At 38.6% G+C, this 27,100-nt stretch overlaps 1 protein-coding gene, 1 long non-coding RNA gene and 3 other non-coding genes across 8 annotated transcripts in view; 1 reads left to right on the top strand and 4 right to left on the bottom strand.

The window, feature by feature from the left end:
- The window catches only part of LOC139130380 (uncharacterized), a 37,219-nt gene extending 17,303 nt beyond the window's left edge, over positions 1–19,916 (bottom strand). Inside the window, exon 1 of the long non-coding RNA XR_011551837.1 lies at positions 19,732–19,916. This is a non-coding gene — a long non-coding RNA (uncharacterized lncRNA). The remainder of the gene's footprint in view (positions 1–19,731) is intronic.
- Positions 9,973–10,045, bottom strand: Trnav-aac (transfer RNA valine (anticodon AAC)). Its single transcript has one exon. It is a non-coding gene; the product is annotated as a tRNA-Val (tRNA).
- Trnav-aac (transfer RNA valine (anticodon AAC)) lies at positions 11,169–11,241 on the bottom strand. Its single transcript has one exon. It is a non-coding gene; the product is annotated as a tRNA-Val (tRNA).
- Trnav-aac (transfer RNA valine (anticodon AAC)) lies at positions 11,704–11,776 on the bottom strand. Its single transcript has one exon. It is a non-coding gene; the product is annotated as a tRNA-Val (tRNA).
- On the top strand, positions 13,353–25,854 carry LOC139130358 (kelch-like protein 9). 4 transcript variants are annotated; one of them, XM_070696145.1, is made up of 5 exons: positions 13,369–13,431; positions 13,604–13,910; positions 19,129–19,374; positions 20,204–20,533; positions 21,335–25,854. In XM_070696145.1, exons 3-5 carry the CDS (start codon positions 19,289–19,291, stop codon positions 23,130–23,132), a joined length of 2,214 nt encoding a protein of 737 aa, XP_070552246.1. In that variant the 5' UTR covers positions 13,369–13,431; positions 13,604–13,910; positions 19,129–19,288; the 3' UTR covers positions 23,133–25,854. The 4 variants fall into 4 exon arrangements, with proteins under 4 accessions (XP_070552244.1, XP_070552246.1, XP_070552243.1 ...); XM_070696143.1 differs by lacking the exon at positions 19,129–19,374 and having other exon boundaries at positions 13,353–13,431; XM_070696142.1 differs by lacking the exons at positions 13,369–13,431; positions 13,604–13,910 and adding an exon at positions 15,068–15,215.
- The last annotated feature ends 1,246 nt before the right edge of the window (positions 25,855–27,100 follow it).

The raw sequence follows: 27,100 nt of genomic DNA on the forward strand, positions 1-27,100 counted from the left end.
CACACATGCACTTGTAACCACCTTCGTTTAATCAATTACATTAATATCAATTATCAAAAGTTTATCAATACAAATATTTAGCTAGATTGTATTGTAGAAAAATTCATAGATTCTCATAGACTGCAATGTATAGGGAATCAATATTTCGATGAAATTCCAAACTCAAATTTCTTGCTCACACTTGCACTTGTAACTACACTAGTCTAATCAAGTACATTAATATCAGCTACAAAACGTCTATAAATAAAAAGATTTAGCAATTGTTTATTGTAATAAAATAATTCATATTACATCCTCATAGGCTTCATTGTATAGCAAATCAACATTTTCCGTGAATTACAAAAATCAAAATTCTTGTGCACATATGCACTTGAAACCACCCTCTTCTAATCAAGTACAATTATGTCAATTATCAGGGTCTATATATGCACAAAAATTGCAAGTTGTATATTAGGAAAAAGTATATACAGTTTTGTCATAGACTCCCATGTATAGTGGATGAACATCGTCAGTGAAATTCTCAAATCAAATTTCTTGTACACACATGCACATGCAAACAACCAATGCCAATCAAGTATTTTTATATCAATTATCAAACGTCCCTAGATGAACAGATATTGCTAGTTTTAAACTGGAAAATAAGTGTTCATAGTTTTCTCATAGACTACCATGTGTATTGAATCAATATTACCAATCAAATCCAAAATCATTTTTTGTACACACATGGCATGCACTTTTGACCTGCCACTTCGAGCAAAGTACATTTACCTGAGTTATCGAACGCGTATAAATGTAGACATATAGCTTGTTTCTGTGGGGGAATGTTAATAGTTTGTTCAATAGACTTCCATGTATTATGATTTGATATGTTTGGACGAGGCACTATACCAGCCACATTTTGCCTTCCTCTGAGGGGACTCCAAAATTATAGCAAGTCAGAAGGGCGGGACTTGAACGATTCTGAGTTTGTTAGAGGGGGTATTTGAAAAAATCTGATAACTCTTTTGGCATCTTCCGTCCCTCCCCTCGAAATATATGTGTAAATGCAGCCTTAGTATTCAATTGTTAAAGAAATGTGGTTAAAAAAAGATATATACTTTGCCAACATGTATATGCCACCCTTAAATCCGTGATGATGCTTCTAAACAGTGACTTTTTGACCAACCTTCCTTCAAAAAAGAGAACAGAACGGATATTTTGCTCTTATTCATCGTGTTCATAATACCGTAAAGAGAACTAGGGTTGCTTCCTGTCTAATGTGTTTTGTCCCCAATGAGTTTAAAGTTGTGTAGTTTGTGTTTGCTCCCTTTTCATACAATCAAAAAATAGTTTACTAAAACGGCATATTGGTAGTTTACTTATCGCTGACTGAGTCACATATAATCAGCTGCCTTTTTAGGTACTATTGTGGATTGAGGCCAGGTTATTTAGTGCAAGACAGTGTGCATTTTCAGACCCCTAGAGTTATATTGATGTATAGTTTAATATCATTGGCTGGAAAAAATCACGCCACCATTATTATTCAAAATCAACCCGAGTTTAACAGCCGAGTCTGGAGTCAACCTTCAGAGAGTTGGTTGGTGTTGGTGTATTAAAACAGGTAACGTCCTTTTTTCTTTATGACACACGATTTGTCTGTTTGCTATTTTCGAAATGGGTGGGAGAAGCTGTACAAGTGAAAGAAAGAAATGGTTTCGATTTCGACTGAATTTAGACTGCCATGGAAATTTTGTTCATTAGTTATGTAGGTACCATATCTAAATAAGCATGGAATCCATGATCCCTGAAGGACGGTTCCTCTTTATTAAAGTGGACTAAACTATTTTCATTAAAACTGTGAATAAGGAACTGGAAGAATAAGCAGTTTCAACTCATTTATCATTACCATACATAGATACTGTATTTCTGTCCGGATGCTGCCTGTCTTAAGTGTAACTTGTATTGGTATTATCAGGGTTTAAAGTCACAGCTGCCCCTTATGGAAGCACAATTTTATCTTATATATTTTCTTAAGGTGGTCTATATTTTCGATGTGCGCACGAAGAGTTTAGAAGAGCGGAGTCGATCGATAATTAGAGAAATGCTCAACAACTACATAGTTTCCGTCGGTAACAGTAATACAACATTATCAGGGCAGCTAGACACACCCTTTTTCATACATGTCCGTAATACCGGCTATCTCACCACCACCTAATATCAGTAGTTATATCGATCAAACAACTTTCCAGTATCAGCCTTTGTCGAACAAAAAAGCTGTTTTTATGAATTGTTCTCCGGTTTCAATATCTGTATATTGTTGTTTACAGGAGAAAGAAGATTTGACTGGCATTTGGGCACAGACACTCGCGCACATCTGAGAGGTCTTTTCGGTACACAGCAACTGAAGGAGGTAAGGGTGTGTTCGTTTTAGGTCCTTACAAATTTCTGATCATTATCACGAAAACAGCAAAAGGTATGCCAGAGGACATAAGCGCACCCACAGTACCTCCATGCACATAGTGGCACTGTAGTGAAGAGGCCGTGATACAGCGTAGCATATAGAGGGATGATGTCCCATAGAACGACACCTCCTTTACAACAACAATGCGTTCTAATGATAGTTCCTAATGACAGTTCCTTGTAACGCATCTATGTACAACCATCATTTATTTATTATTAAGTACCGCTTCTTGAGGCCACCTAATCATAGCTCAAATATTGACGTCTGAGACAGGTTACCTGCGTCGTCTTTGAGGGCCTCTAACAACATCTACCAACAATGCCAATGTCACTATAAACTACATTGTACTTCTCTTTATCAAACCAGTACATGAAGTGATAACATTCGTCTGCGTATACATTGGTTTTGTCAAGCCGAGCATCACTTGACCCTGTAATCAGTGACAAAATTTGACATCATGAACGGTGAAAGAACTCTTGAACTTAAACAGAAACAGAACAGAAATTAACAACCACATAAATATATTTTAATGACGTGGAAAAAAATGTTCGACAAACGACCGACCTTAATAGGATACAGACACTTTCATCAGTATAGACTTAAACCATTAGGAGTATTATTTGTACAATATTCTCCTTATAACGATATTAAACTCCCGGATTTAGGCCGTCATTTTTTCTGATATTAAAGTTTAATCCACTGCATTTTGTTTGTGACATACATTTCGTTCAACGATGTTTTCTTCGTAGTCAAAAAATTATTTTCCTTATCGCAATCTTGTAATTTCGAACAGAAAAATGCCAAGAACACATATTGCAAATGGGACAAATGGGGTCATTGATGTCATACTGGATGATGGAAGTAAGCACACTGCAGCCGTTGATCCAGGGAAGGTTACTGGTATCAATACTTCACACAGAAGATTTGAACTAACAGTCACCAAGGGAGGAAAGAGCTGTTCCCATCCGACGACGCTGACCGCAGTGTGTTGGTAGAAGAGCATGGTGAAAAACTGCACATATACAGAGTAAAATACGGATCTCTTTGGCAAAAGGATTAGCTTGATTCCGAGAAATCTTCTCCATTATACACAATACGCAAATATACCAACAAGGGAATATATCATCGATACTGAAGGATAAATGTAGTAGAGGTAGATTTCGAATATTTGCCATCATTTTTGCGATACAATTTTGCTAGCGATTTTCTCCATGTAGTTTTCTTTTTTCTATGGTATTTTTGATCAGAGGTTATGCGAGTGTTATACAATTAATGTGATTTTGAAATCAAGAAGATGTCAACATTGACAAATGTTTTTAAAAGTGTGTCATTCTGCTGCTAGAGAATGAACATTTACAGTGAAAATGCCTGTGATGTTTTTAGTTTCGGACGGGATTAGCCGTTGCGACACCATTACAGACATTTTACATAAGTTGCGGAAAGACGATTTGAACAGTAATGTTACGACCATAGCTCACCACCATTTCACACCATGACACAGCGCCACTGATACTGAAAAGCACCTGAAGGTCAGCAAATCCAGTTATATGAAGCCCTAAATCAGCAAATGTTTTACTTTGGTTCAGTCTGGTGAATTTGACAGTCCTCAGAGTGAATACTATCGTACTTGTATGAGAATGGGTGGATTTAATGGATTGAACACTAGCACGCTGGACTGAGTAATCCGTAGGCAGGATTAAAAAGAAAGATTTCCTTTGACTGGATGTAATTTTACGCTGCAAGTTCAATGCAATGTACCTATATTTTCTTAAATGAAGATGTAAAATTTACCAAGTGCACAGTGCTTTCAAATCTAAGCGACACACATTACTGTATTGGCGTGATGGAGAACGTTTTACCTACATCAAGTTTCCAATCATATGCTCATTCATCACAAGACAGAAATACAGCTTGTGTTGTTCAGTCTTAGCCTCAATGCTTGTATTTTTATTTATTTCTTCATAACGTGTGATTTCCCGTAGTTTCTTGTCATTCATGTACTGAAATGCAATAAAATGATAGAACTTATCAGGAGCTATCACGCCGAGTTTGAAGCCGTTCGATGATAGGGGAACGATCACAACTAACAGCATGAGGTGGAGAGAAAATATGTGTTTGGAGACCTTGCTAAGAATACACCACTATATATATGGAATTTATCGGCAGCTCGGTACACTTTCCAAAACGTGATAGCATATCAGGTCAGCTCATTTCAAGTCATGTCACTGGTGTTAGTTGTATGTAGCTTACGGAAGTGATTATAGGAGTCGTGGTAAAGTCACAAGTTTGATCGACCACTGCATCGCCTTCTATGAGACGGGGAATGCAGATTGTGATTAGAACGCTGACTTCTTTGCTTGCCTAAGTAGGTAATATGATCCGAGTTTCCATTTGATAGAATAATTACATAGGGCACATAGAGTGATAGATAGATCCATCGGAATAATGTTGACATGTGATAACATTTTATTACCAGAGAATTTCCAGCTGATGTACATGAATCGGCAAAGTTTAGGGCCTTTTGGCAATTATTATATCATCAAAGTACACAAGCCAGCCACGCATATTTTATGCATGGTGTCGTCCGTTTCTGTTCAGTCTACTTGTATATAGACGTAAACTGTATAAACACTTTGGCTTCAATCGACATCAATAATTTTACCTAAAGAGATGACGTTTATCGATGATTTATAGGTCAAAAAGGCCTGGTCTAAAGACCTCAAATGTAGTTCTGATACTCAAAGTTTTGCAATCTATACTTTGACCATTGCCACGGTGCTAAGAGTATTTAATTTCATGACATAAACAGCGACAATCCTTTCATGTTCGGTCGAGTGTGTGCGGAATTACTGGGTGTTTCGGTTTCGGTCTAAAAACAAATAAGCAATATTTGTTTAACCAACTTCGCCGTAGGTTTAATCTCGAACAGAAGTGTTCCGAAACCATGACATTTGAGAAATGCTCTCGTTTCCGCGGATATCCTTTCACAAACAGTATAGGATAGCGATTAATCGAATGACCTTATCCGAGCCCAAACGTTTTCGTGAGTGTCATAAAAATGTCAGGACTCTTGTGAGATGGGGATTTTTACTTGTTAAATGATTTCACGTTGCTTTGGTGTGACTGGAGACAACAAACAGCGTGGGCGAGAGAAGAATGAGAACAGGTGATGATTTTAAGGTAGAACGCGCCTCGGGGACAGATAATTGGACTCTCAAACTTTTACAATTCTTTTCTGATATACCACTTGTGTGGGTTCATTTTAAAGTTCTTGGTGTGAGAAAACTTTTCACTGGCTTAGTTTTTCGAAATTCGAAAATTTTGTTTTTCTCCGTAGAGTTAACACAGGGATGGCGGCCATTTTTATTTTTAAATATCGGTAAATCTTGGGTTATTGTTCCTCTAGTACCAAAATTTGCACGATGACTCCCGATTTTAGTCTTGATTTGGTAAGAGAATGGTTGGAAGAAGATTCCATGACGAAAGTTTGAGCAAAATTTAAGTCTTTCATTTCACTTTCGAGGCGCATACTACCCTAAAGTATGATGAGAGGGGTGAATGCAGGAGGATATTGGGGACGTCCGTTGCGTTACATCGTATCAGAAAGGAGCCAAGGCATATAAAACTGACCTCTATACAACGTGACCTTCAACACCGGTGGAGCGCAATGAAATTCTCACGCAAACGGACATGTCGATGAATACATTATTGTTCCGAAACCATGACATTTGAGAAATGCTCTCGTTTCCGCGGTATTTGTTTGCAGATTGCCTGATAAATCTTCTCAAAACTTAGGAAAATCAAGCGCAAGACTTTCTGTACATGACTCAAATTCGCCCGTGCGTGCACGTATACTTCTACCAATGCGTTTTGTAATGGCTAAGTGAATAGGGCCTAACGGAGCTTTGCACAGAAAGCCAAGCAACTGACTCGAAAAAAAGACGTTTGAAATGTGGGAATGGTTGACACACAGGTTGAATTTGCTTTCGAAAATAACTTAATTTACTATATTTGGTATTATCATACGACAGAAAACAGCACTTACGTACTTTTTGATGCAGCAGAATGTTTATCAATCTGACCAAATATTTGCAATAAATTAACAAAGTAATAAAAAATAAAGTTCCTCTTTTTAAGGTAACCTCTGACATTCCTCTACGGGAACAACATAAAACTTTGCTGATATAACATCCACAATCTCCCATTATTATAAGCTGCTTGTAAGCACTTACGAGCATGTCCTTTGTGCGCCAGTACTAGTGACGGTGTTTTATTTGGAATTTTCCCAAGCCTTGGATGATTTCGTATCAGTGCACCTGAATACCGCTGCTATTAAAAGCTATCGCCCAAGTGTTAGAAATGGTTTTACAGAGAGGGTTACCGCTCCGCTGACAATGGAAACTCCGGCAGTAGTGAGCAAATACAGTGATTTGAGACCAAATGTTTAGCTTAGAGTCAATCTGGTGGATTTGCCAGTCCTCAAAAGTGGATACTAACTTACTTGTGTGAGAAAAAGTGAATGCAACACTAGCGCATAATACTAATAACTGGTTCTGAGATCATCATTTACTCATGGATCGGCTCTCCCATTGCCAGATATCAGTGTATCTGCACTGTCAAATCAACCGTGAAAGATAAAGTGGGGACTAAAATATTTCATTCCGATACATTAAATCAGGAGCTATCACACTAAGTTATTTAGATACGATTACAGTAGGAGTTGGGACCTTAAAACATTCCTGAGATCCATGAAAGGTTTCCGATTCCTTGGTCCGTGCAATATGTACCAAAACAAACAAACAAACGTCTGGCCTCAAGTGTCTAAACAGGTGCAGCCAACGAACAATGCACTTTTAAAGGGGTCTTTACTATGACAGGACATATTGTGCATGACAAGTAATGTGAACTGACTAATTTTAAGTCATGAGGGTAATTAATTAGCTGTTCATAATTTGCCCTCCCACAGAAAACTTTTCGACTTGCCCTCCCGCACTCAAACTTCATTTTTACCCTCTCCCCACTTATTTTTGCCTGTTTCCCCTCCCCGCTGTCAATTTTTGAAGCTCCCCTGCCCTGTGGCGGAAAAAAACTTGCCGATTTCCCCTGCCCTGCAAAAAATTCCCCCCCCAAATTTTGTCATTCCATTTCCCCTGCAGACATGGAGCTACCCTACCCTGTGATGAAAAAACCTGTCGATTTTCCCCTGCCCTGTGAAAAAAATCCCCTGAAAACACCATGGCTCAACTTCCCCTGACCCGTTTTAAAAGTAGCTCCCCCTCTCCTCGTTTTTCGCAAAGCCCTGTCCCCGGGACAACCAACCGATATCTGCCCTGCCCGACAAAAAAACTAAAATTTGCTCCCCTGCCACCTAAAAATATGTCCCCTGCCCAAGCTATATTATAATTTCCCCTGCCCTCAAATATTGCTCCTGGAATAGCTTTTTCGATATCAATAGCTCCGTTGGCTTCACTGTCTAAATCCTAAAAAAGTTAGTGCATGCTATGGTATGGGTTGTTACTTCCTATGTGAGCTAAAACGTTTCTTTATCTTGTCAGCCTATTTGTTTGTTTGCTTGTTTGTTTGTTTTGTCAGCCTATTTGTTTGTTTGTTTGTTTGTTTGTTTGTTTGTTTGTTTGTTTGTTTGAGTGATCTCAAGTGAATTCTTACTAACACAAGGACAGTAAACTGTGATATATAGTTGTACAGTAGCCATAAGATTAGTGTATGGTTCGCAATATGATCAAGATGGAGTGACTGTGATTCAAATATGACAATTTGACTAAAGGCATATGCATGTCGATATGCCTTCCGAATTATCCATCTTGGTGCCGTGCGACAACTTTCTCTCAAGTTTTTATGTCTGGAGTATGACTCTCTTCCATGTTTCGAGCACGTGCCTGCATGCATGCGAATTACTTTTGTACAACAATCCAAAGTGCGTGGAATTTTAAGATGACTGTTTGTAGAAGCCATTTTGACGTCTCCAAATATCATCCTGCCTACACTTCTCTCATAATTAAAGTGAAAGTATCTTTTCCTATCTTTCTCTTGCCCACGCATTTTTAATGTTTCCGGTCACACCTTAGCAATATTCTATAAGGAATCAACGCTCTCTATCTTATGACTGTCCTAGCATTTTTATAACTTTCACAAAACTTGAGAAACACTAAGAGGTGGTCAGGGTACGGATGAGATCATTCAGTGACTACCACTGAGGGTAATTTTGTATGTTTTGGTTTCAGTACAATTCAATTCAAGATTAAACTTAAAGTACGGCAGGTTAACGTCCTTAGGTGCCTCCGATATCAGTTAGTTAAGCTTTCCTTACATCAACACAGCTAATTTTGTCACGACTTAAAAGTTAAAGTATCTGAGTATTAATATCTTTAGGAAAAAGCAAAGTGAATTTCAAAACAAATTACAGGCTAGTGCTAATTAAAAATAAAGACAAAAATTATAGGAAATTGCAGATAGGTGGATATTTTAGATCTCGTATAGGATCTAGGAATATTCTGATTTTTTGGACAAGTTAATTTTCATAAATAGTCTAGGCAGACGACAATTTTCGCTGAGGCATTGATGGTTCTCACTTTTCTTGATATATTCTGTACGTACATGTGCAAATGAAGGATGCCAGTGAAGGTGTGAATCGTTTGTGCTAGTTTGTGCTAGTTTCGTTGGTTGCCGTTCTAAGCTTTCATGGGATTCAATGTTGAATTTTGTCACTCTATCTGTCATTTAAAAAAATATGTTTTTAGAGGTTCAATGTTGAACCCATCTGACATGCTATTCCCGCCTTTCGCCGTGTTGTCGGAGGCAGTTCGGTGAATAAGTTGGCAATGATTTGCTAATGCACTACAAATTGTTACTTACAAATTTGAATGCGCTGCAGGTCTGTAGATTAGTAAATGTTTGCAAATCGAGCCTCTGTAGCCCTATTTCGAATAAAACAACCTAAAATCGTCGATGTGATTTTTCAAAAAATTTGAAAGAAGTCGCGCGACTTCTACTATTAGGCCTAGGTGTATAATTCCACATGATCGTTAATCACCGAATCTTACTTACAGTACATCAGGATCTATAACCCTTGTCTATCGTGATCGGTACCTTTAACTGACCATTGACAATTTCGAAATGTTGTATCTGCCATTCCTAAGGACATGGAAAAATATATAAAGACAGGGAACAAATGAAACCTTCAGTTGGTCCATGATACACAGCTACTTGGTTCCTCAAGGTTCGCCAAGGTTGCAAGAAGAGTTGAAACCGAAGTACGGTGATAAAAGTGAAGCGCCCTCTGTGACGCATATTTAAAGTGACCTTTAGCTCACGTTTACCCGTGACTTTGGAAATATGGTGCGGCATATTAAATGCCTCCGAGAGGCTATTCATTGAGACTTTTAGGTTGTAATAAATATGATTGCATTAATACTTTTCTTAAAATGCTTAAATGTGAAATGATTAATATATATTGAATTCTCCATGACTCTATTTTTGAGTCTATGCTCGAAGCTAAAAAATGAAATTCTCTATGTTTCCGCCCGGGCTCGAACCGGGGACCTTTCGCGTGTTCGGCGAACGTGATAACCGCTACACTACGGAAACCGCTTGCCAAAACAATTCATCACATTTATTTTTACTGCTATCAAATCTCTAGAAGTTTAAGAAATTTCAATCACAGCTGGAAACCTGGTATCGAATTACGAAAGTCTAATATACATCTATTGGGGCAATGCGCTCTTAAATATACTTCAATCACAAACATTCCGAAATCAAATAATGTTATCAATTTTTATCATACTAAAATCAGTCACCGGAACTTTATTATTTGTATATTTTGATACTGGGAGCCCCAATCTCGACTCGTTTCTCTAACACAGATAAGAAACGACTAGAAGATCACGTGATAATTGCAAATGCATTTTTCATGCAATTTAGGCATATATGGCGTTATGCTTCAGTAGAGTCACGTGACCACCTTCACCAACGCCCGACCTGATTTCAAGTAAATACTAATATTATAAAGATTTGTAAAGATAGGACTCATCTAGATTTTTGAATGCGAAGTATATTATCACACATCTATCCGGAAAGTAATTATTGTTTTATAAACTGATTTTTTCTTCTGGCTATGATGCAACAAGCCATTGTGAAGGAAATATTACAGTTACTATAGCCCTGGTATGAACCATGACAGTCAATAGGAATATTACAGAGGAATTAACACATTTAGGTTTGAAAACACTGAAATTACCTTTCAGGCGTAATCGGTCATGGAAGCAGTAGTGTGGGATGTGAGTTTATGCTACTTAACTTTATTTTGTCCATACATGAATGAGTATAGCACTCCGAAAACTTTACGAATATAAACCCAACGAAGGCAATGTACTCTTTAGCATGTTTAGGTAAAGTATGTCAGAAAGAAGGCAATTATTGGAGAAACAGGTTGATGTGTATATAAATATTAATGCGGTGCGGTTATAACTGACAGGTTCATATTGATGAAACACTGACACATGTTCCCAGAAAAAAAATACGTTATTGGAACTGATACATCACGATACATGTATTCTTAGAAAGATGTGTTGAGTCAGAAGACATAAACAATTATAGAAGTACACATTATCTGTAGACTTAAAAGATCCGTCGGATCTTTCAGTCTGCGTCATCTGGTGAACAAGAAATTCAAAGTGTGAACAGCGGATGCCAAAATACTGATCAGTGTCTTTGTTTCCGCCCGGGCTCGAACCGGGGAACTTTCGCGTGTTAGGCGAATGTGATAACCGCTACACTACGGAAACCGCTTGCGAAAAATTTTCATCACATTGATTTTATACTGCTATCAAATCTCTAGAAATTTAACAAATTTCAATCACAGCTGGCAACCTGGTATCGAATTACGAAAGTCTAATATATATCTATTGGGACAATGCGCTCTTAAATATACTTCAAGAGAAGGCATTTACGGCTTGTACGAAATCTTGAATTTCATGGAAGTGTAATTTCTCACTTTTTCTGTCTCATACTCCGTGCTAGAAGTCTACTATAGTAGATGACAAGATGGTTACATTACTCCTAGTAACTTAATAATGATAAACTCTGACATATTTCCTCGAGAGTTTTAATCCTTCTCCCTAAAAACTAGTAAAAATAGTAATGAACAAAGGTTTGATGAAAGGAAAAACATAAGAAGGCACAAATTTCAAAAAACATTAGACATCAAACATTTATGCGGCTTTTTGTTCAAAAATATACTTCAACGTTGTTTTCGCCCGGGCTCGAACCGGGGACCTTTCGCGTGTTAGGCGAACGTGATAACCACTACACTACGGAAACTAGTTGAAAATGCAGGCGATATTAATAGTTATTATTTTCAAATCCGTTTGAAACCTGGACATTCTCTATCTGGTTTTACTTGCTGTTGTTAATGCTTATGCGACATTACGTATAAATTGTAAAATTCTTGTACAAATATTTCCATGCATTGCTCTTTTGAAATTTGCGCCCAAGGGTTCGCCAAGAGGCATCTACATTCTAACCGTCACAGTATTTTTGTGATACCATCGACACACTATAACGGTTGAACTGACTGCATACCGCAACACAGCGAAGTTACGTTCCAAAGGCATCATCGTTTGTTTGTCTATGTCCATGATGGAGATAACACTGTATTCAGATGTGCAAGGCGTATATCAGAGTCTGTGGCTGTCGCTGGAGAACTAGCAAAGCACGGTAGTCCTAGTTTGTCAACCTTTGACGTCAGACTGTAAGAAATAAGGTATGCGATGGGCTCGTCTTTAACTGATTCAAAAACATGATAGTATTGTTGACTATGTCGTCACATTATCAATGATGAAATTTGCCTCGCTCTCAATAACCTGTACTGTAAGGCGTCACTGAAAAGCTGAACTCAGTTCGACTGATAATAATTGAAGGTTCATCAAAGCTTTCAATTAATCAAAACTTTATTAAGGCTGGAAAATTTTTAGTACATAAAGTCCTTCGCTACAGGTTTTCGTGTAAGCTTTATCAGTTTCTTTTTGCTTTTTTTAAATTTAAGTAGATATGCTTTTGGATCAACCTTAGACTACCTCATCAGCGACCGTCGTCTGAAGTTCCATTGGCAAATATTCAACCTTGGACAAAACGCAGAGGAGTCTGCGCAGTGGGTAGCACTCGACATAGCTAGTTTTACCCGTCGGGTGATCTTCACTACAACGCGCCTATAACACGCTCAAAATATAACCATTCATTTTCAGAGAACGCGTCTCGAGGACAGATATTCGGACTCTCAAACTTTTACAATTCTTTTCTGATATACCACTTGTGGGATTTCATTTTAAAGCTCTTTGTGAAATAAACCTTTTCACCGGCTTATTTTTTTCGAAATTCGAAAATTTTATTTTTCTCTATATAATTAACACAGGGATAGCGGCCATTTTAATTTTAAAAACCTTGTCAATGAGTTATTTGTTTCTCAAGTGCTAAAATTTGCACCGTGACCCCCGATTTTTATTCTTGGTTTTGAAAGAGAATGGTTCAAAGATTCCTTAAGGAAAGTTTGAGCAAAAGTTTTTTAAGTCTTTCACTTTCGAGGCGTATACTAACTAATTCATTTTGAATGATTTATAAGCTTAAATAGGTATTCTTTCATTTTATTACACGTTTTACAAACGCGATAAATAAAAAATTAAAATACCATACATGTATGTAACACAAGCCAATAGAAATAATCTCTGTATACCTGTCACAATCCAGACTCATTTTGTCGTATTCTGTATATTATTTTGCATAAACTGCATTGATATGAAATTACCTGCTGCTTTGTTGTCAAAAGACAAAATAATGACGAGTTGACCGCCTAAGTGCATCATAAATAACAATACCTGGTAAATATTCACATCGGGGGGTCAATGACGTCACCTCACGTGACACCATGGATGACACTTTTCGAAACCTGTCGTTTTTAACAATGCTCTCAAAATTGAAAGGTAGGTGGCTCACTCAATTCGATAATCTTCTTTTGCGTGAATTCACTTTAGTTTAAAAGTTCGTATAGAGATTTTTATTTGACTGTTTAAGAAAAAAACGGTTCAGAATTCGAGCAATTTTTGTCGATCTGTTCCCGAGTCCGCAGAGTTAATTTTCGTTTCCATATTATAGGCGCTGACGTACAGTGCAGGCGCTAGCTGGTAATTCTATTTTGGGAAGCGGTGCCTCTAAAGAGCCGTACCCGCATTTACAGCGTCCAAAACAGGAACGGTTGCCAAAAGGGAATGTTAGTGTAAAGTGACGTCATCTCGGCGAAAAAAACACGGAGGGTGCGTCACCTCAGTGCAAATTTCTCCAAAGACGGTATCTTCCTCTGCTCCGGGTATCCTCGCACTGACACCAGATGATCCTTGGCGGACGAGGAATTGGTTATGTTTAATGTGGCCGGCGAATTCGTTCCCGTTTTTGGCACTCAAAGGTACCACTCTATTTTAGTATAGTTGTCCCGATTCAGAACAAGGGGCTTCTATTTATTATGTATCGGGTGTCAGAATATGATAATGTGACTGCTAATTTAACAGATCTCCGTTACGCTGTCACAAATTAAAACGCCATCTGTTAAGTATTCTCGACAGAGAAGTCCAGGTCAAAAGCATTTCTTTTACTGGTATTTTATGTATTTTCACTGTATTGTCATCACAGTCAGTCCATTTTAGATATTTATGTTGTTTCGCATTATTGGCGCGACAACGCGAGGATGACCGAGGGCAATTTCCATGTTAAGGTGTACCGGGAGACTGGGCTTCCTCAACCCTTGACACCGTACAAGTACAATGAACATACATGGCCATATTGCCAATATTTAGGTTCATCATGACTGCATACTAACGTGAAAATAAGTCAGTGGTCCGCATTGCATTCTAACGCCTATGTTGTAGAGTTGGGAATATGGGTTGCTTTAAAAAATTATACTACCCTGGTCACTCATGGTTCAGCTTCGATTCGACAGCAAGATTATTACCAACTCAACACTGATTCGGGTCAAGCAAAACTTGTACAAAGTAGCACGACCATAACAAACAGATTATGATCAATTTTGTGGCATTCGTAAAGGTATAAAACTACCCGAACTATCTGACAGAGAAGACAAATATAACAAAAGTGTTGTCACTGAAAACCCTTTGGCGTCTGTTTTTCAACAGCCGTTTGCTATGTTTTTCGGTGTATCCCCATTATGTATCAAATAGGCGCACGTCATCACCTGTAGCCGATATTTTCTCACTTTGTTTCTGTATGATTTATTTATTTTCCCTGGTGAGACGTTCATCAAAGGCAATGCATAAAATCAGTTACGTAAGGATCGCTACATATTGAATAGTGGAATTCATTGCCGCAGTCACGCCATGCCAACTTCCTTTGTACTGGCAGGATGATATATATTTCTTTAAAAAACATCGATTATCAAACATGTTGTGAGCTGCACTAGGCTTTCCTGTCTTTTCTTAAATCGTGCGATCAGCTGCAATGTGATAATGGTATGTTGATCAGCTATGTCGGTTATGCACAGACCTTTAAAAACGTGTATAGGTAAATTCTTTTAAAACATGCAGATTACTGATACCAACACTCTTCTGGTCTGAAACAAAACTACGAGTTTCTACACTAGAAATGACACTCTCAACTGCCCGGCTGCGTTAATGGCTCGATCGAGTGAAGTGCCAAGTACACTGTAGTCTAGTGATACTCGCTACGTTTACGCTTTATGGATGTTTGTGATTGCAAGGTAGGACTGCACATGATCACAACTGCGCGCTTTTTGCTGCATTTAACAGTTTATTTTGAGCTACACAGAGATAAGCGGCCTGTACTTTTCATAGCGATTTTTATCATGATGCTGCTTTGTTACCTTTTCCATACACTGCAAGTAGTCCCCTCTGAATCAAAGTTGAGATTGCCTCAGCTCATAAAATACATAAAGTGCATCAGAAAGCCATTGAGAATACAGTAGCAGGAAATTCGCCAAAAAGAACTGAGATTGAAATTATGTTATACGTCATAAAGTTAAAGCAAAGCGGATTTTTTCAATGGTATACATGAAAAAAGGCAAAATTAATGTCAGAGGTTTAAAAGTTTTGTTTTCAATTTGATTCAGATTTACATTTATTCAAATTTTATGATTTACTGCCATTTTTACGTACCAGATAAGCTCATTAGCTAAGTTAAATCACGTCCTAGGTACGGTGACACATCTTATTTTAATTTTATTTTATTTTAAAGGTTGTCTGGAAAATTTGTACTGGTACAAATATGAGTTTACTTATTCATTCGTTTGTCTGTTTCGCCAATGGTACTTTTGATTATTATGTCCTTGCTTCATAATTGATGCTTTTGTTATTGTTTGTATTGTTTGTGTGCCTTTACATGATATAGACAGTCACAAAGTGTCTGTGGTTGCGGATTACCATTGGCGATTCTGTGCGCAGGTTGTTGTTGTAAACTTTATCTGTACACAAAGCTGTACAGAAGATGGCGGAATAGCTGACCCGCAAAATGATTTTGAGAGTACTCAAGTGTGTTCGCTTACCCAAAACATTAACGTCGCGGCAGAACGGACCTCATATACTGTGTGACTGTTGAAATCATCTTCACAGTAGAAAACGTGATTTTTACTGAAGACAACTCTTGTGTAAGCCTGCTCTTCAGTTTAGGTGGGGCATGGCTCATCTTTTTACGAACCAAACCATAATCTTACAATTTATAAGTTCGCTTGCTTTTCCCAGTGAAAATAACAATTAATCTAATTCAATATGATCAACAGTTTTATTTCATCACCAATGATTTGAAAGTGTATAGGGGAAATTTTGGGGAGATTCCCCATTTTCACTCTTCCACTAGTTCATCCTGATAAAGATCACTGTAACATTATTTGTGTTGTGTTAACTGCACACATTGTCTGCAATTAACACTTTGACTCAAAAAATATTTACGTTCTGCCATGCTACGCAAAAATCATCCACGGGTATGCCAGTTGTCCGCTCTACCAACCTAATCCATAAACGGTATAACAGATTAGCTAATTAGTAGGTGTTTATTATCGCTGATAAAGTGGATTAACAACTGACAAAGTTCAAGATGTAAGGACGACATAATAAGCGGGATAAAAATAAGTTTTGAAGGGAACACATAAGATCAGTAAGATCCATAGGATCCCTATCCCTCCGTGACAGATGTACTATAGTTATAGAATGAACCAGTAGAAGGTGGAAAGTGGGATATATTCCAACGGTCCACTGTGACCTTTTAGCAACCCCTATGCCACTACGTGCAGTCAACTTTGTCCTTAGCACCATTAACGACCTTCTCATAGTTCCCTTCCATTTTGCCTCATGATGACGGTCATCTATTGTCCAGTACCAGCATGTAAAAACTAAACCAAGCTTTCAGGTTTGAATATGGTCAAGGCCACGCCATCATCAGATACATATCAATAAGCTTCAAGTTCAGTGTACCTTTGTATGCACCAAAACAGGGCCATTGAGTTACTGCTTTCCATCTAATTTCGTCGTTCAAAAGTAACTGTTTCAATTGAAAATATGTTTGATAATGGGACGTTGGCAAACCACACATTAATTATTGTGTTGTGGCAGTAATATTGATACTCCTTTTGTTTGATTTTCTGGAAAGTACATTGAGTTACTAGAAACCATCCGCCCGTAACTATCTGAACTATGGTTGAAGTTACCCTATAAATAATTCTGGTATAGAATGCATATTACCGATTTTGATATCACTTTATATTAACGTTTAACATTTGAGGTTAACATTTCAAGAAATCTCTCCATATGCATATATCGACAAGAGTTGTAGTGTTTTTCCTGAAATCAAGATTCAAAAATTAAGTAATAGACAAGCTGGTTGAGATGTTTAAGTCTAGTCTTTGACAACGTTTCTTTATTGCTACAGAAAGAGATGTCGGTTTAATATTTCAATAAATATGTTTACATCCGGCAAAAAATAGTACACAGTTTTACCACCCGCTTATACGCCATTTTAGGACGGTGACGGTTTAACGAATATATACCTAGAATTGGGTAACACATGCACTTATTTTTTTTGTTTTGTTTTTCCGGGTTTCGGGTTTTGCCATAAAGCAAGATTCCTTGTTTACCTGCTATACTATTTTTTGAGGAATCTCGCGTTTTCGTGCTAGAGCCAGTAGGGTGATGGCAAATCAACAACTTCAGATCCAAATTCAGCGGTGGCATTTGACAGAATTTTGCATATCGCTTCGAACAATCTACGATTTTTTTTTCGACCAAACTCATTCGCGATAACAACACGATTCAGACGTTGCACATTGTGACTTAGAAAAGTCTGACCGTTTTAACATAAAATCGATTTTGTATTTGATTTGTCTTTTCGTTCGCCATTTTGTCGAAGTTTTGACTGCGGGTATATGGGTTAGTAAATCACGTCACATTATCTTTGTTCTCAATTTTGAAAAGACTTGTTACGTCACCGAACGGCGAATCCTTGTATTGTTTCTCAGATCTAGATATTGCTGGATACACGACGGCAATAACACATTTTATTATTATTATTATTATTATTATTATTATTATTATTTTTATTATTACTCTTTACTTATAGAGGGTAATCTGAGTTACAAATGAATTGTAATTTACATCAGAGCCCTCGTCAAGAAAGCAACAAATTAATACAGAGTAATTAATTATACATCAACAGAAAAAAAGAAAAGATACAACGAAAGCATCTAATCCAGTGATGAACCCTCATTAATGAATTTTTGAAAATGAAAATTGCGCAAATTGAGATTTGAACTGCGATAGTCTGTCAACACTTCGGATTGAAATAGGAATATTATTCCAAATTAATGTGGCTCGATAAATGAACGATCTCTGTCCAGCAGCTGTTTTGAAAATTGAAGCGTATAAATTCCTGTTACTAGAACTACGACCTGTTTATCAAAGTGGTTGATAGCGGACGATTTAGGAATAATTATTACACTGATCACATATGTTGCTTATGTTGACATGGGATATCATGATCCTTTATTAATGCCGATAACACTGTCGCTTGTGACTTTGCGGTCTGGAAAGTACAATTCCATCAAAGAGAAGAACATTACAGTGTTCAACTTCACCAAGCTGTTGCTTGCGATTGCAATCAAAGTGGTAAAGGTACCACAAATACACGGAGTTCTATTTTGATTTAGCGCCAATATGCAGAGTGCTAATAAGTGTAATAAACACGTTTACATATGTGCATGCATAGCACACAACAGAAAACGTCATTTTTAAAACCTGAAGCATCACAAGTCTCACTGTTTGAGCTTATAACTCTATGGCTGCGTCATTAACCCTTTGAGTGCTGTAACATTTCCCACCAAAATTTCAGTGCAACATTTTACCAATTCTAAAGAATTTTTCTGTAATTTTTTGATAATTTTGGATGAAATGGACATCACATTTCATTTGCTACAGTTTTTCACAGAAATTTGGGCAAAAAATCTGAAAAAAATTTGACTGGGGCACATTTATAAAAGTAACTAAATTGACTTTGCCGCTCAAAGGGTTAAAGCATCCCTCGTTTTAGCGGCAGCAAGCCGCATATCTGCAAGATAGAATGCAATTGTTTTCATCGCCTAATATATTTTCCAATTTTCCTCGTCACAGTTGAAACTGTGGGATAGCAGAGAGCTGAACGACGCTGTCCAACGCAAGGAGTGATCGGCAAGACGGTGTCGCTCAAATTTTACCACTTTTCATTTGAAAGGGCGAGGACCATCTTCAACAATCACTTTGACCCTCGATCAACTCTGGCCCACTTGCAACCATGCCAAATCATCACCATCCTAGTCTCAAATCATCGACATTGCGTCATTGGGGCAACCCAATACGCGGGACTATCATGGAATACATGTAAGGGGTGCTGGGTGTCTGCAACTTTTCTGTGTGCTTGAGTTGTTATCACATGTATGACGTCATTACCCTGTGAGTGCGTTTAACATAACCTGCATGTATGTCACTTTCGTCTTGTAATTAGCATGTAGTCAACTTTATATTGCATGACATTAACCGCCGTGGAGTTCCGTTCTGCATTTTGTTTCTATCTCTGAGTGGATCGTGACGGACATCTGCATTGTGTTGTTTGACCTCGGTCAATCGCCGTGTATCTCTCTAAACGTTTTGTATGTATTCGTTTCGTCACGAAGTTATCATTTTTACTGTTCTGTAAGTATTACCATAAGCGCATGCCCAATATTACCCATATCTTACCTGCTAGCGTAGTGTTCCATCATGTCATTCTAATCCATTTCACTGCATATGGCTGGAAATTTACCCCATGCTATCGACTATATGAACACACCATCAAACACCTTCAATTCAAGCTAAAATTCCAATAATGTTGATGGGTTAGATGAGGGTAGATCACCAACCGCACTTTTACCCTAACCTTGTATATGTACTGTTGTTCGAGCACACAATGGCACAAAACACCGTAAAATATATTCAAAGTCATCTCTAAATTCGTCCTTTTGTTTCCTCTTGTCATTGTGACGCTTTATTCCCGTGGTATAAGGCACTAACAGCCGTGAACTCCATCACATAACGCACAGTTCCCGCTATAAATGCACCAACTCACCCGCACGTATAGCAAAATACGGGCGTCCGCGCCGGTAACGCATGTATAAATGTTCAACTTTAAGAAGAGCGGGAAAATGACTATCGAAAAAATTGTGCTTTTCAGGGAACACCTGGAACGGCGTTTAGCGAAGACTAAGCCACCGAAAACGCCACCGCAACAGGCAGCCCCCATCGAGGGGAGTGGAGAGCAGGAAAAATGGATGAGGGAGAAGAAGGAGAAAGATCTCCCATCCTTGAAAACCGGAGACGAAGAAGAAGAAGACCTGTACGACAACGGGGCCTGTGCTGCCCCTCTGCCATCGACACCACCTCTCGACGATCCGGAGGTCGAGTTCAAGATGGAAGCATTGCGGAATGCTCTGCTTAAACTATGTACCAAGTTGACCACTGTGTCGCCTAACTTTTGGCAGAGTAAACCCTACGAAACAGCACAGTAAGTAAAAACTGTTTTCGGATCTTTAAAAAAGTGTCAGAATCGCTGAAGAATGAAAATTCGGCAAATGTTGTACTACTACCAATTTAAATTTATTTTTGCCTTCAACTGTCACAGAGATATACAAGTTTATTTGCTGTATACTTTTAACTTCACTTATTTCAAACAAATGGAAATCTAGTTCAGAAAAGGCCAAAACAGTCTTGTTGTTTATGAAATACACTTCCAGGCATCAGAACGATACCACAGGCTAATTTTAAAATCTGCTTAAGAGATCTGCACTGTGAAAACTAAAGGCAAAACTACGTTGTTGTTGATAATACAGGGCTGCAATGGCCAACAATTTTTGGAAAATGTCACCCAAATTTTAACCAAAGCTTTCCCGAAAGGTTCAGTTTGCTCAATAGGATCTCAGTCAGTTTTCATGGGTTTGTGCATAGACCCCCGAGAAAGGGTCTATGGTTTGTGAGCTTTCCAAGATTAAAAAAGTCTGATTGATAAATCAGAACAGTTATTGGTGCCGTAGTTAGGTTGTAACTGCGTCAGCAGAACAAATTTGAATGCAATACACTGTTTTCGAAATACAATCATGTCACCTTGGTGAATGAAAAGGAATCCTTCGTATATTGTGTTTGGGTTTATTTTGTATGCTATTATGTTTGACGTCAAATATTGTTGACAGACAAAGAAGGAAAGTTACTTTGTCAGGGATGTTTGCTGAAACAAATACTCCTTAATGATTGAGACTACTTCCTGCATGTTTCACACACTGTAATAAATACTTTCTCTTTTCATTCACAGAGTCGAACCACCGCCTCCAAAACCGAACCCGGCGGCTGCCCGACACCGTACGGTCACTCTGACGTCAGCCGCTCACAGCGACAAATTACTGCACGGACTCAACGGACTTCGACGTCACAAAATCCTCTGCGACTTATCCCTGGTCGTGGATGACAGGAGGTTCCACGTGCATCGCAGTGTCCTGGCGGCGTTCAGCTCGTACTTCAGAGATCTCCTCCGGGAGGAGGCCATCCGTGACAACGAAGTCATCTTGGAAGGCCTAACAGCGGAGGGACTTGAGTTCGTCTTGAATTTCATATACACCGCAGAGCTTTCTCTCAGTATCAACGATGTGCCCAAGGTGCTCGAAGTCGCCACTGCCCTTGAGATGACAGCAATCATAGACATCTGCAGCAACTTCTTGAAGTCAGAGATAAATACAAGTAACTGTGTTGAAATATTGAATATAGGCAGTTATTTCAACGTGACGGACTTGAGAGCATTCTCGGAAGATTTCATTCTCAGGAACTTCAAAGCTGTCAGCACTGAGGACAGTTTCCAGCAGCTATCAGACCGACAGCTGAACGAGTTCTTGAGAAGTAACAAGTTGGATATGCAGTCTGAGCTAGAGGTGTTTGAGATGGTGATACGGTGGCTCAAGTACTCTCCGATCAGAATGCCATTCTCCGGTAAAATGATGCGCAACGTCAGGATGGCCCTCATCACACCTGACGATCTGGTTGACAAGGTCCAGTCCCAGTATTTCATGATGAACGACCCGGCCTGCAACGCTCTGCTGATAGACGCCTTCAAATACCACGCAACGCCGCATCGTCAACCGTGCATGCAGTCGCTGAATTCGACCCTGCGGTCGGACAACGAGGTCCTGATCGCCGTCGGCGGCTTGAGGGAGAACGGAGCGACCGCGGACGTGCTTGGTGTTAGTCCGCACACGGGGGCAACTTTCGTCCTGTCGCAAACGCCAACGAGGTTAGTCGATCATAGCGTGGTTACACTGGCGAATTTCATGTACGTCGTCGGTGGGCAGACCAGCGGGAGTCCCGGAGGCGAGCACAGCCTAGCGTCGGTGTACAGGTACGACCCTAGGACGAACACGTGGTTGACGTTACCTCCCATGCAAGAGCGGAGATCAAATTTCCATCTGTGCGCCCTGAAAGATAAGTTGTACGTGGTTTGCGGTTGGAAGGGGCGACATGAACGAACCAGATCGGTCGAGTGTTACGATCCACACAAAAACACCTGGACTTTTGTCGAATCGTATCCCGTCACCGCCGTTGCTCCGGCGGGAGCGGTATACGACGACAAACTCTATATAGGCGGGGGTTATGCAGGACAGTATATTAATGCCCTCAATATGTACGACCCCGACACAAACCAGTGGGAAGAAAAAGCAAGCATGGCGACGCCGCGAGCTTGGCACAGCATGGTGACGGTACGGGACAAAATTTACGCTATCGGAGGCAACTGCAAAGATCTGGACGGGAAGCGAATCGACATTCTGACCACAGAGTGTTACAGCCCCAAAGAGGACCTGTGGTACACGCTGCCGTCCGAGGTCCCGTCCGGCTGCAGTGTCACCAACGCCGTGGTGATGAAAGAGAACGTGTACATCATCGGCGGATACGAATGGAAAACCAAGAGGAGCAAGAAATCCATCCTCTGTTACTTTGTCGAGGACGATCGCTGGGGTTGGAAGTCGGACATGAAGAATTCACTCAATGGAATGGCTTGCTGCACTCTCACCTTGCCACAGAAAGTGCCGGACGATCCGAGATTTAAGCTTGGATTAAGTTCATAAGCAACTGTCGTTCGGTGGTGCGATTTTCCATCACCCACGTACATGGTGGATCGCGATTCCATGATCTGATTTCTACAATGTGAACACAAGACTGTTTGTATTGTACGACCAAAACAAAACAAACTCTGACAAAAACGGATAAACTATTTATTGGAACAAATTATTAACTGTAGATCACAAATTAATTTCATATATTTTTATGTATACAGCTTTCGGAAGGCGCTGGTTTAGACAATGTTTAAATGTTGTGAGTTACATTCCTGGTATTTCAGAGTTAGTTGTGTACAAAACGCCGTCGAAATTAAAACTGCCATGATGAAACCACTACATTTCAAAGCCGAAACTAAAGACCAGAATGCATAATTACTCTTATTTAGTGCAATGGTGGCGTATCTTCGTGTAGATCTAATTATAGAGGATTATTCACGCACGCGCACATCATCATGGCTACCAGTAATTTTTAGACAGATGATCAAAGGGGGCAAACAAGTTAGAACATTTACATGTATTATATTCAAATATTATTGACTTGAACTTTACCCTCTTTTTTTAACATCCGGGATCCATTTGACACGAATTTTGTGAGATTCAAGTTTAATTTGCGCCATGATTAATTAATTTACACCAATTAGCGTTTACTTTTCCGAAACAGGAACAAACAAATTAATTGTCATTTCCGGAAAACGATAAGCTTAAATTGATGCTGGTCGGTTAAAACAATTGTATCGTTCAATAATATATTATCTGTACAGAAAGTAACCCTACAACGATATAGAGAATATAACGAGATTTGATATATTTAACTCGGAATGTTAATTTTGCCGTCGCGCAGTCGAAGTCTCTAGCTCCTACAGGGAAAGCCGAGAGCTTGACAGTAAACCTTGTAGAATTTTATTAAATTTACAGCCATGCCATATTAGATTGGCCTTTTGTGATATGACGTAGTGGTGTTTCTGTAAATAGTTCTTTGTATAGACAATTTGCAAGATTAATTATATTTTAAAAAGCTGCCAAAACATACACGTCATTGTGTCGCCTCTAACCTGCTGTCTTTCCACACTATTCTCTGTACAGCTCCCAAAAAAAGTTGCCCGCACAAAAGTTAGAGCCATTCATGACTCGACGCCCACTACCCTTGGCCACGAGGTTTGTGCCCTGACCCCGTCATTTGATGACACTGTCAACAGTCATCCGTGCTAAATTAATAATCACTGTCGAATTATTATCGCTGGTTGTGATTTAATCCTGCCGGTGTCTAATTATTAGTTAACCTACGCATGTATGCCAATTACATCCGTTCCTAACCGCTGGGCAGGTCAGTAAGAAAGTTTTCGACTTTGGACAGAAGTGAATCACAACGTATATATATATTATATATATATAATATATATATATATATATATATATATATATATATATATATATATATATATATATATATTAGGCATTGTAACTCTCTTGCGGTGATTTTAGAGGCATATTGTAAATATGTAAATATTGACTATAAACTATATTACTCACCAAGGCCTTATATCTACCTTATGCTGCCCTTACTATACTTCGGCGATCTTATATTTTCAAGGTCGAAAAACATTATCACCATTATTATGTTAAACGAGAACTATTTATCAAGTCCTTGATACACGAATAACAGAAACATGTAAGGTGCATTTGGTGAGGAAACCTGAAATGTGATCGCCGATACTGGAAAAGAAAAACATTATACCCTAACTTTATCCAATTTGCGGTACCATACATGTAATGAATAATTTTTTAAAGAATATTTCAAATTGACTTTTTATTTCTGTATTAAAGTTGCAGTTTTGGGAAACAGATACATTCGGCAGCTGCGGTGAAAGCCACGCGCCAACTTTCCAAATATAGTTCTCAAAAATTAGACTCAATCATGTGTAAATAGAGATTTCAAATATGACAGAAAGAGCAGTAACTTACGGGGGTAGGAACAAGAAAATTTCAATGGTTTTATAATTATAATCGCACATAGTTACCACATTCACTTTTTATATCTAGCACAACAGCAGTCAACTTTTCAAACATATCATGTTTCGATGTGACGAATAAATAATCTAAATACAGTGATGAGACGCCAAAGATTCTTCGATTCACTGCCATTGGAATTGAAATTGTTGATGTATCTGTCAATGTACTTCAATCTTATGTAACTTTTTGTGTACCAGTCTGTTAAGGTAGAATGCACCCCGGGGACAGATATTCTGACTCTCAAACTTCTATAATAATTCTCTTCTGATCTACCACTTATTGGGGCTCATTTTAAAGCTCTTGCTGTAAGAAAAACTTTCACGGTCTTAGTTTTTCAAAAATCCAAAATTTCATTTTTCCCATATAGAGTTAGGCCTAACACGAGGATGGCGGTGATTTTGAACTCTATTTAGCTGTAATTATTAGGTTGTTTCTCTTGTACCGAGCTTTGCACGGTGACCCCCTGATTTTTACACATAATTTAAAAAGAGAATGGTTGAAAGTTTCAGTAAGAAAGATTTGAGCAAACGCTTAAGTCCTTCACTTTCTAGACGCATACTTCCTTAACACAGTGTAGTGAAAGGGTACACGAATCGACATTGTCATAGCAGGCGATTGCAGTATACAGCAACCAGCTAAATGTATTTGAATTCAGCCCAACATGAATAAACATCTTTAATTTTCTACAAATAAACGATTTTTATTGTTTTCGTCTGATAAATGATTGTTCTGGGTCTCCTTCTGCGTGGATCAGTTGTGAAGTCAACAGAATAATGAATAAAGTGAGGCTGATTTTTGCACGGATAAAGTGATGAACACATAATATGCAAAACGGATTACAGAAAGAACATGACGAGCACGACACAAAATAACACAATTTTAACGCCTTTAACGACAGTAGCACCCGTTCATGTGTTTTGAGTTTCGCTCATTTAGTTTTTGTTGAGTCACCACAGTCAAAATACGATTATTAGAGGAAAAGAATAAAAATATATTACAGGACGGGTACACCTACCAATAAGTGAGGCAAATATACCGTTATAACGCTATTTTACTTTATTTTTCTGTTTTAATGAAACTTTAACCTTAAAGGACTAAGCAAAAACTAAATGAGCAACGCCAAAAATACATGAGCAAGTGTTCAACGTAACCTTGTAGCGAAGTTCAAAAAGTCCTGAAATTTTACACAAAATAGCTAGTAATCAGTCCGTACCAGTTTTATCCACACCGGATACGTAGTGCCCCTCCCGATGAGGTGGACGGACTGTGACTGCAACTTCCTCTTACACAGAGTTCATGACGTCACTCTAAATTTGCGTTCACTGTTAACTTTCGGGAACACTATCACAATATTTGTTTCATATCAAGGTCTATAAATATTCACAAACAAGTCAAACCTTTGCGAATCACCCATCGATCGATATCAGTACTGATCACATTAATGATTTATAGTGGGCGCTGCAGATACCCATTTGGACAATACGATATCATAGCAAACTCTGACACAAAAATACTTTTTCGTCACTACATGGCCAAATTATGGGTGATTTCTAATCAAAACAAAAATACTTTTTCGTCACTACATGGCCAAATTATGGGTGATTTCTAATCAATCTACAAAACTTCATTGCCATTATTTCTACCTGTCCACAGCATCGACGAATATTAAACCTTTTTACACAAACGTCAGTCTCTAAAAATATCCCAACAGAGCTCGCAACCTCGTCGGTGAATCCAGGTGATCTTTCACCTACATGTACATGTGATTCTAAACATGAATAGTGCATTACTACAACCTGCCATCATCTTTTTCCGGAATATTCAGAATGCGAGGTCGCATCATCCATACAATACATCAACAAACTTTCAAATGACTCAACCACTGTCACGTGAACATGAGTCATTCTTGCATAGATCAATTTTACGCCATTTATTTTTTCTCTCGTTTATATTTTTTCTTCTACATA

The sequence above is a fragment of the Ptychodera flava genome, chromosome 4, assembly GCF_041260155.1.
Source record: "Ptychodera flava strain L36383 chromosome 4, AS_Pfla_20210202, whole genome shotgun sequence".
In the NCBI taxonomy this organism is placed as follows: Eukaryota; Metazoa; Hemichordata; class Enteropneusta; family Ptychoderidae; genus Ptychodera; species Ptychodera flava.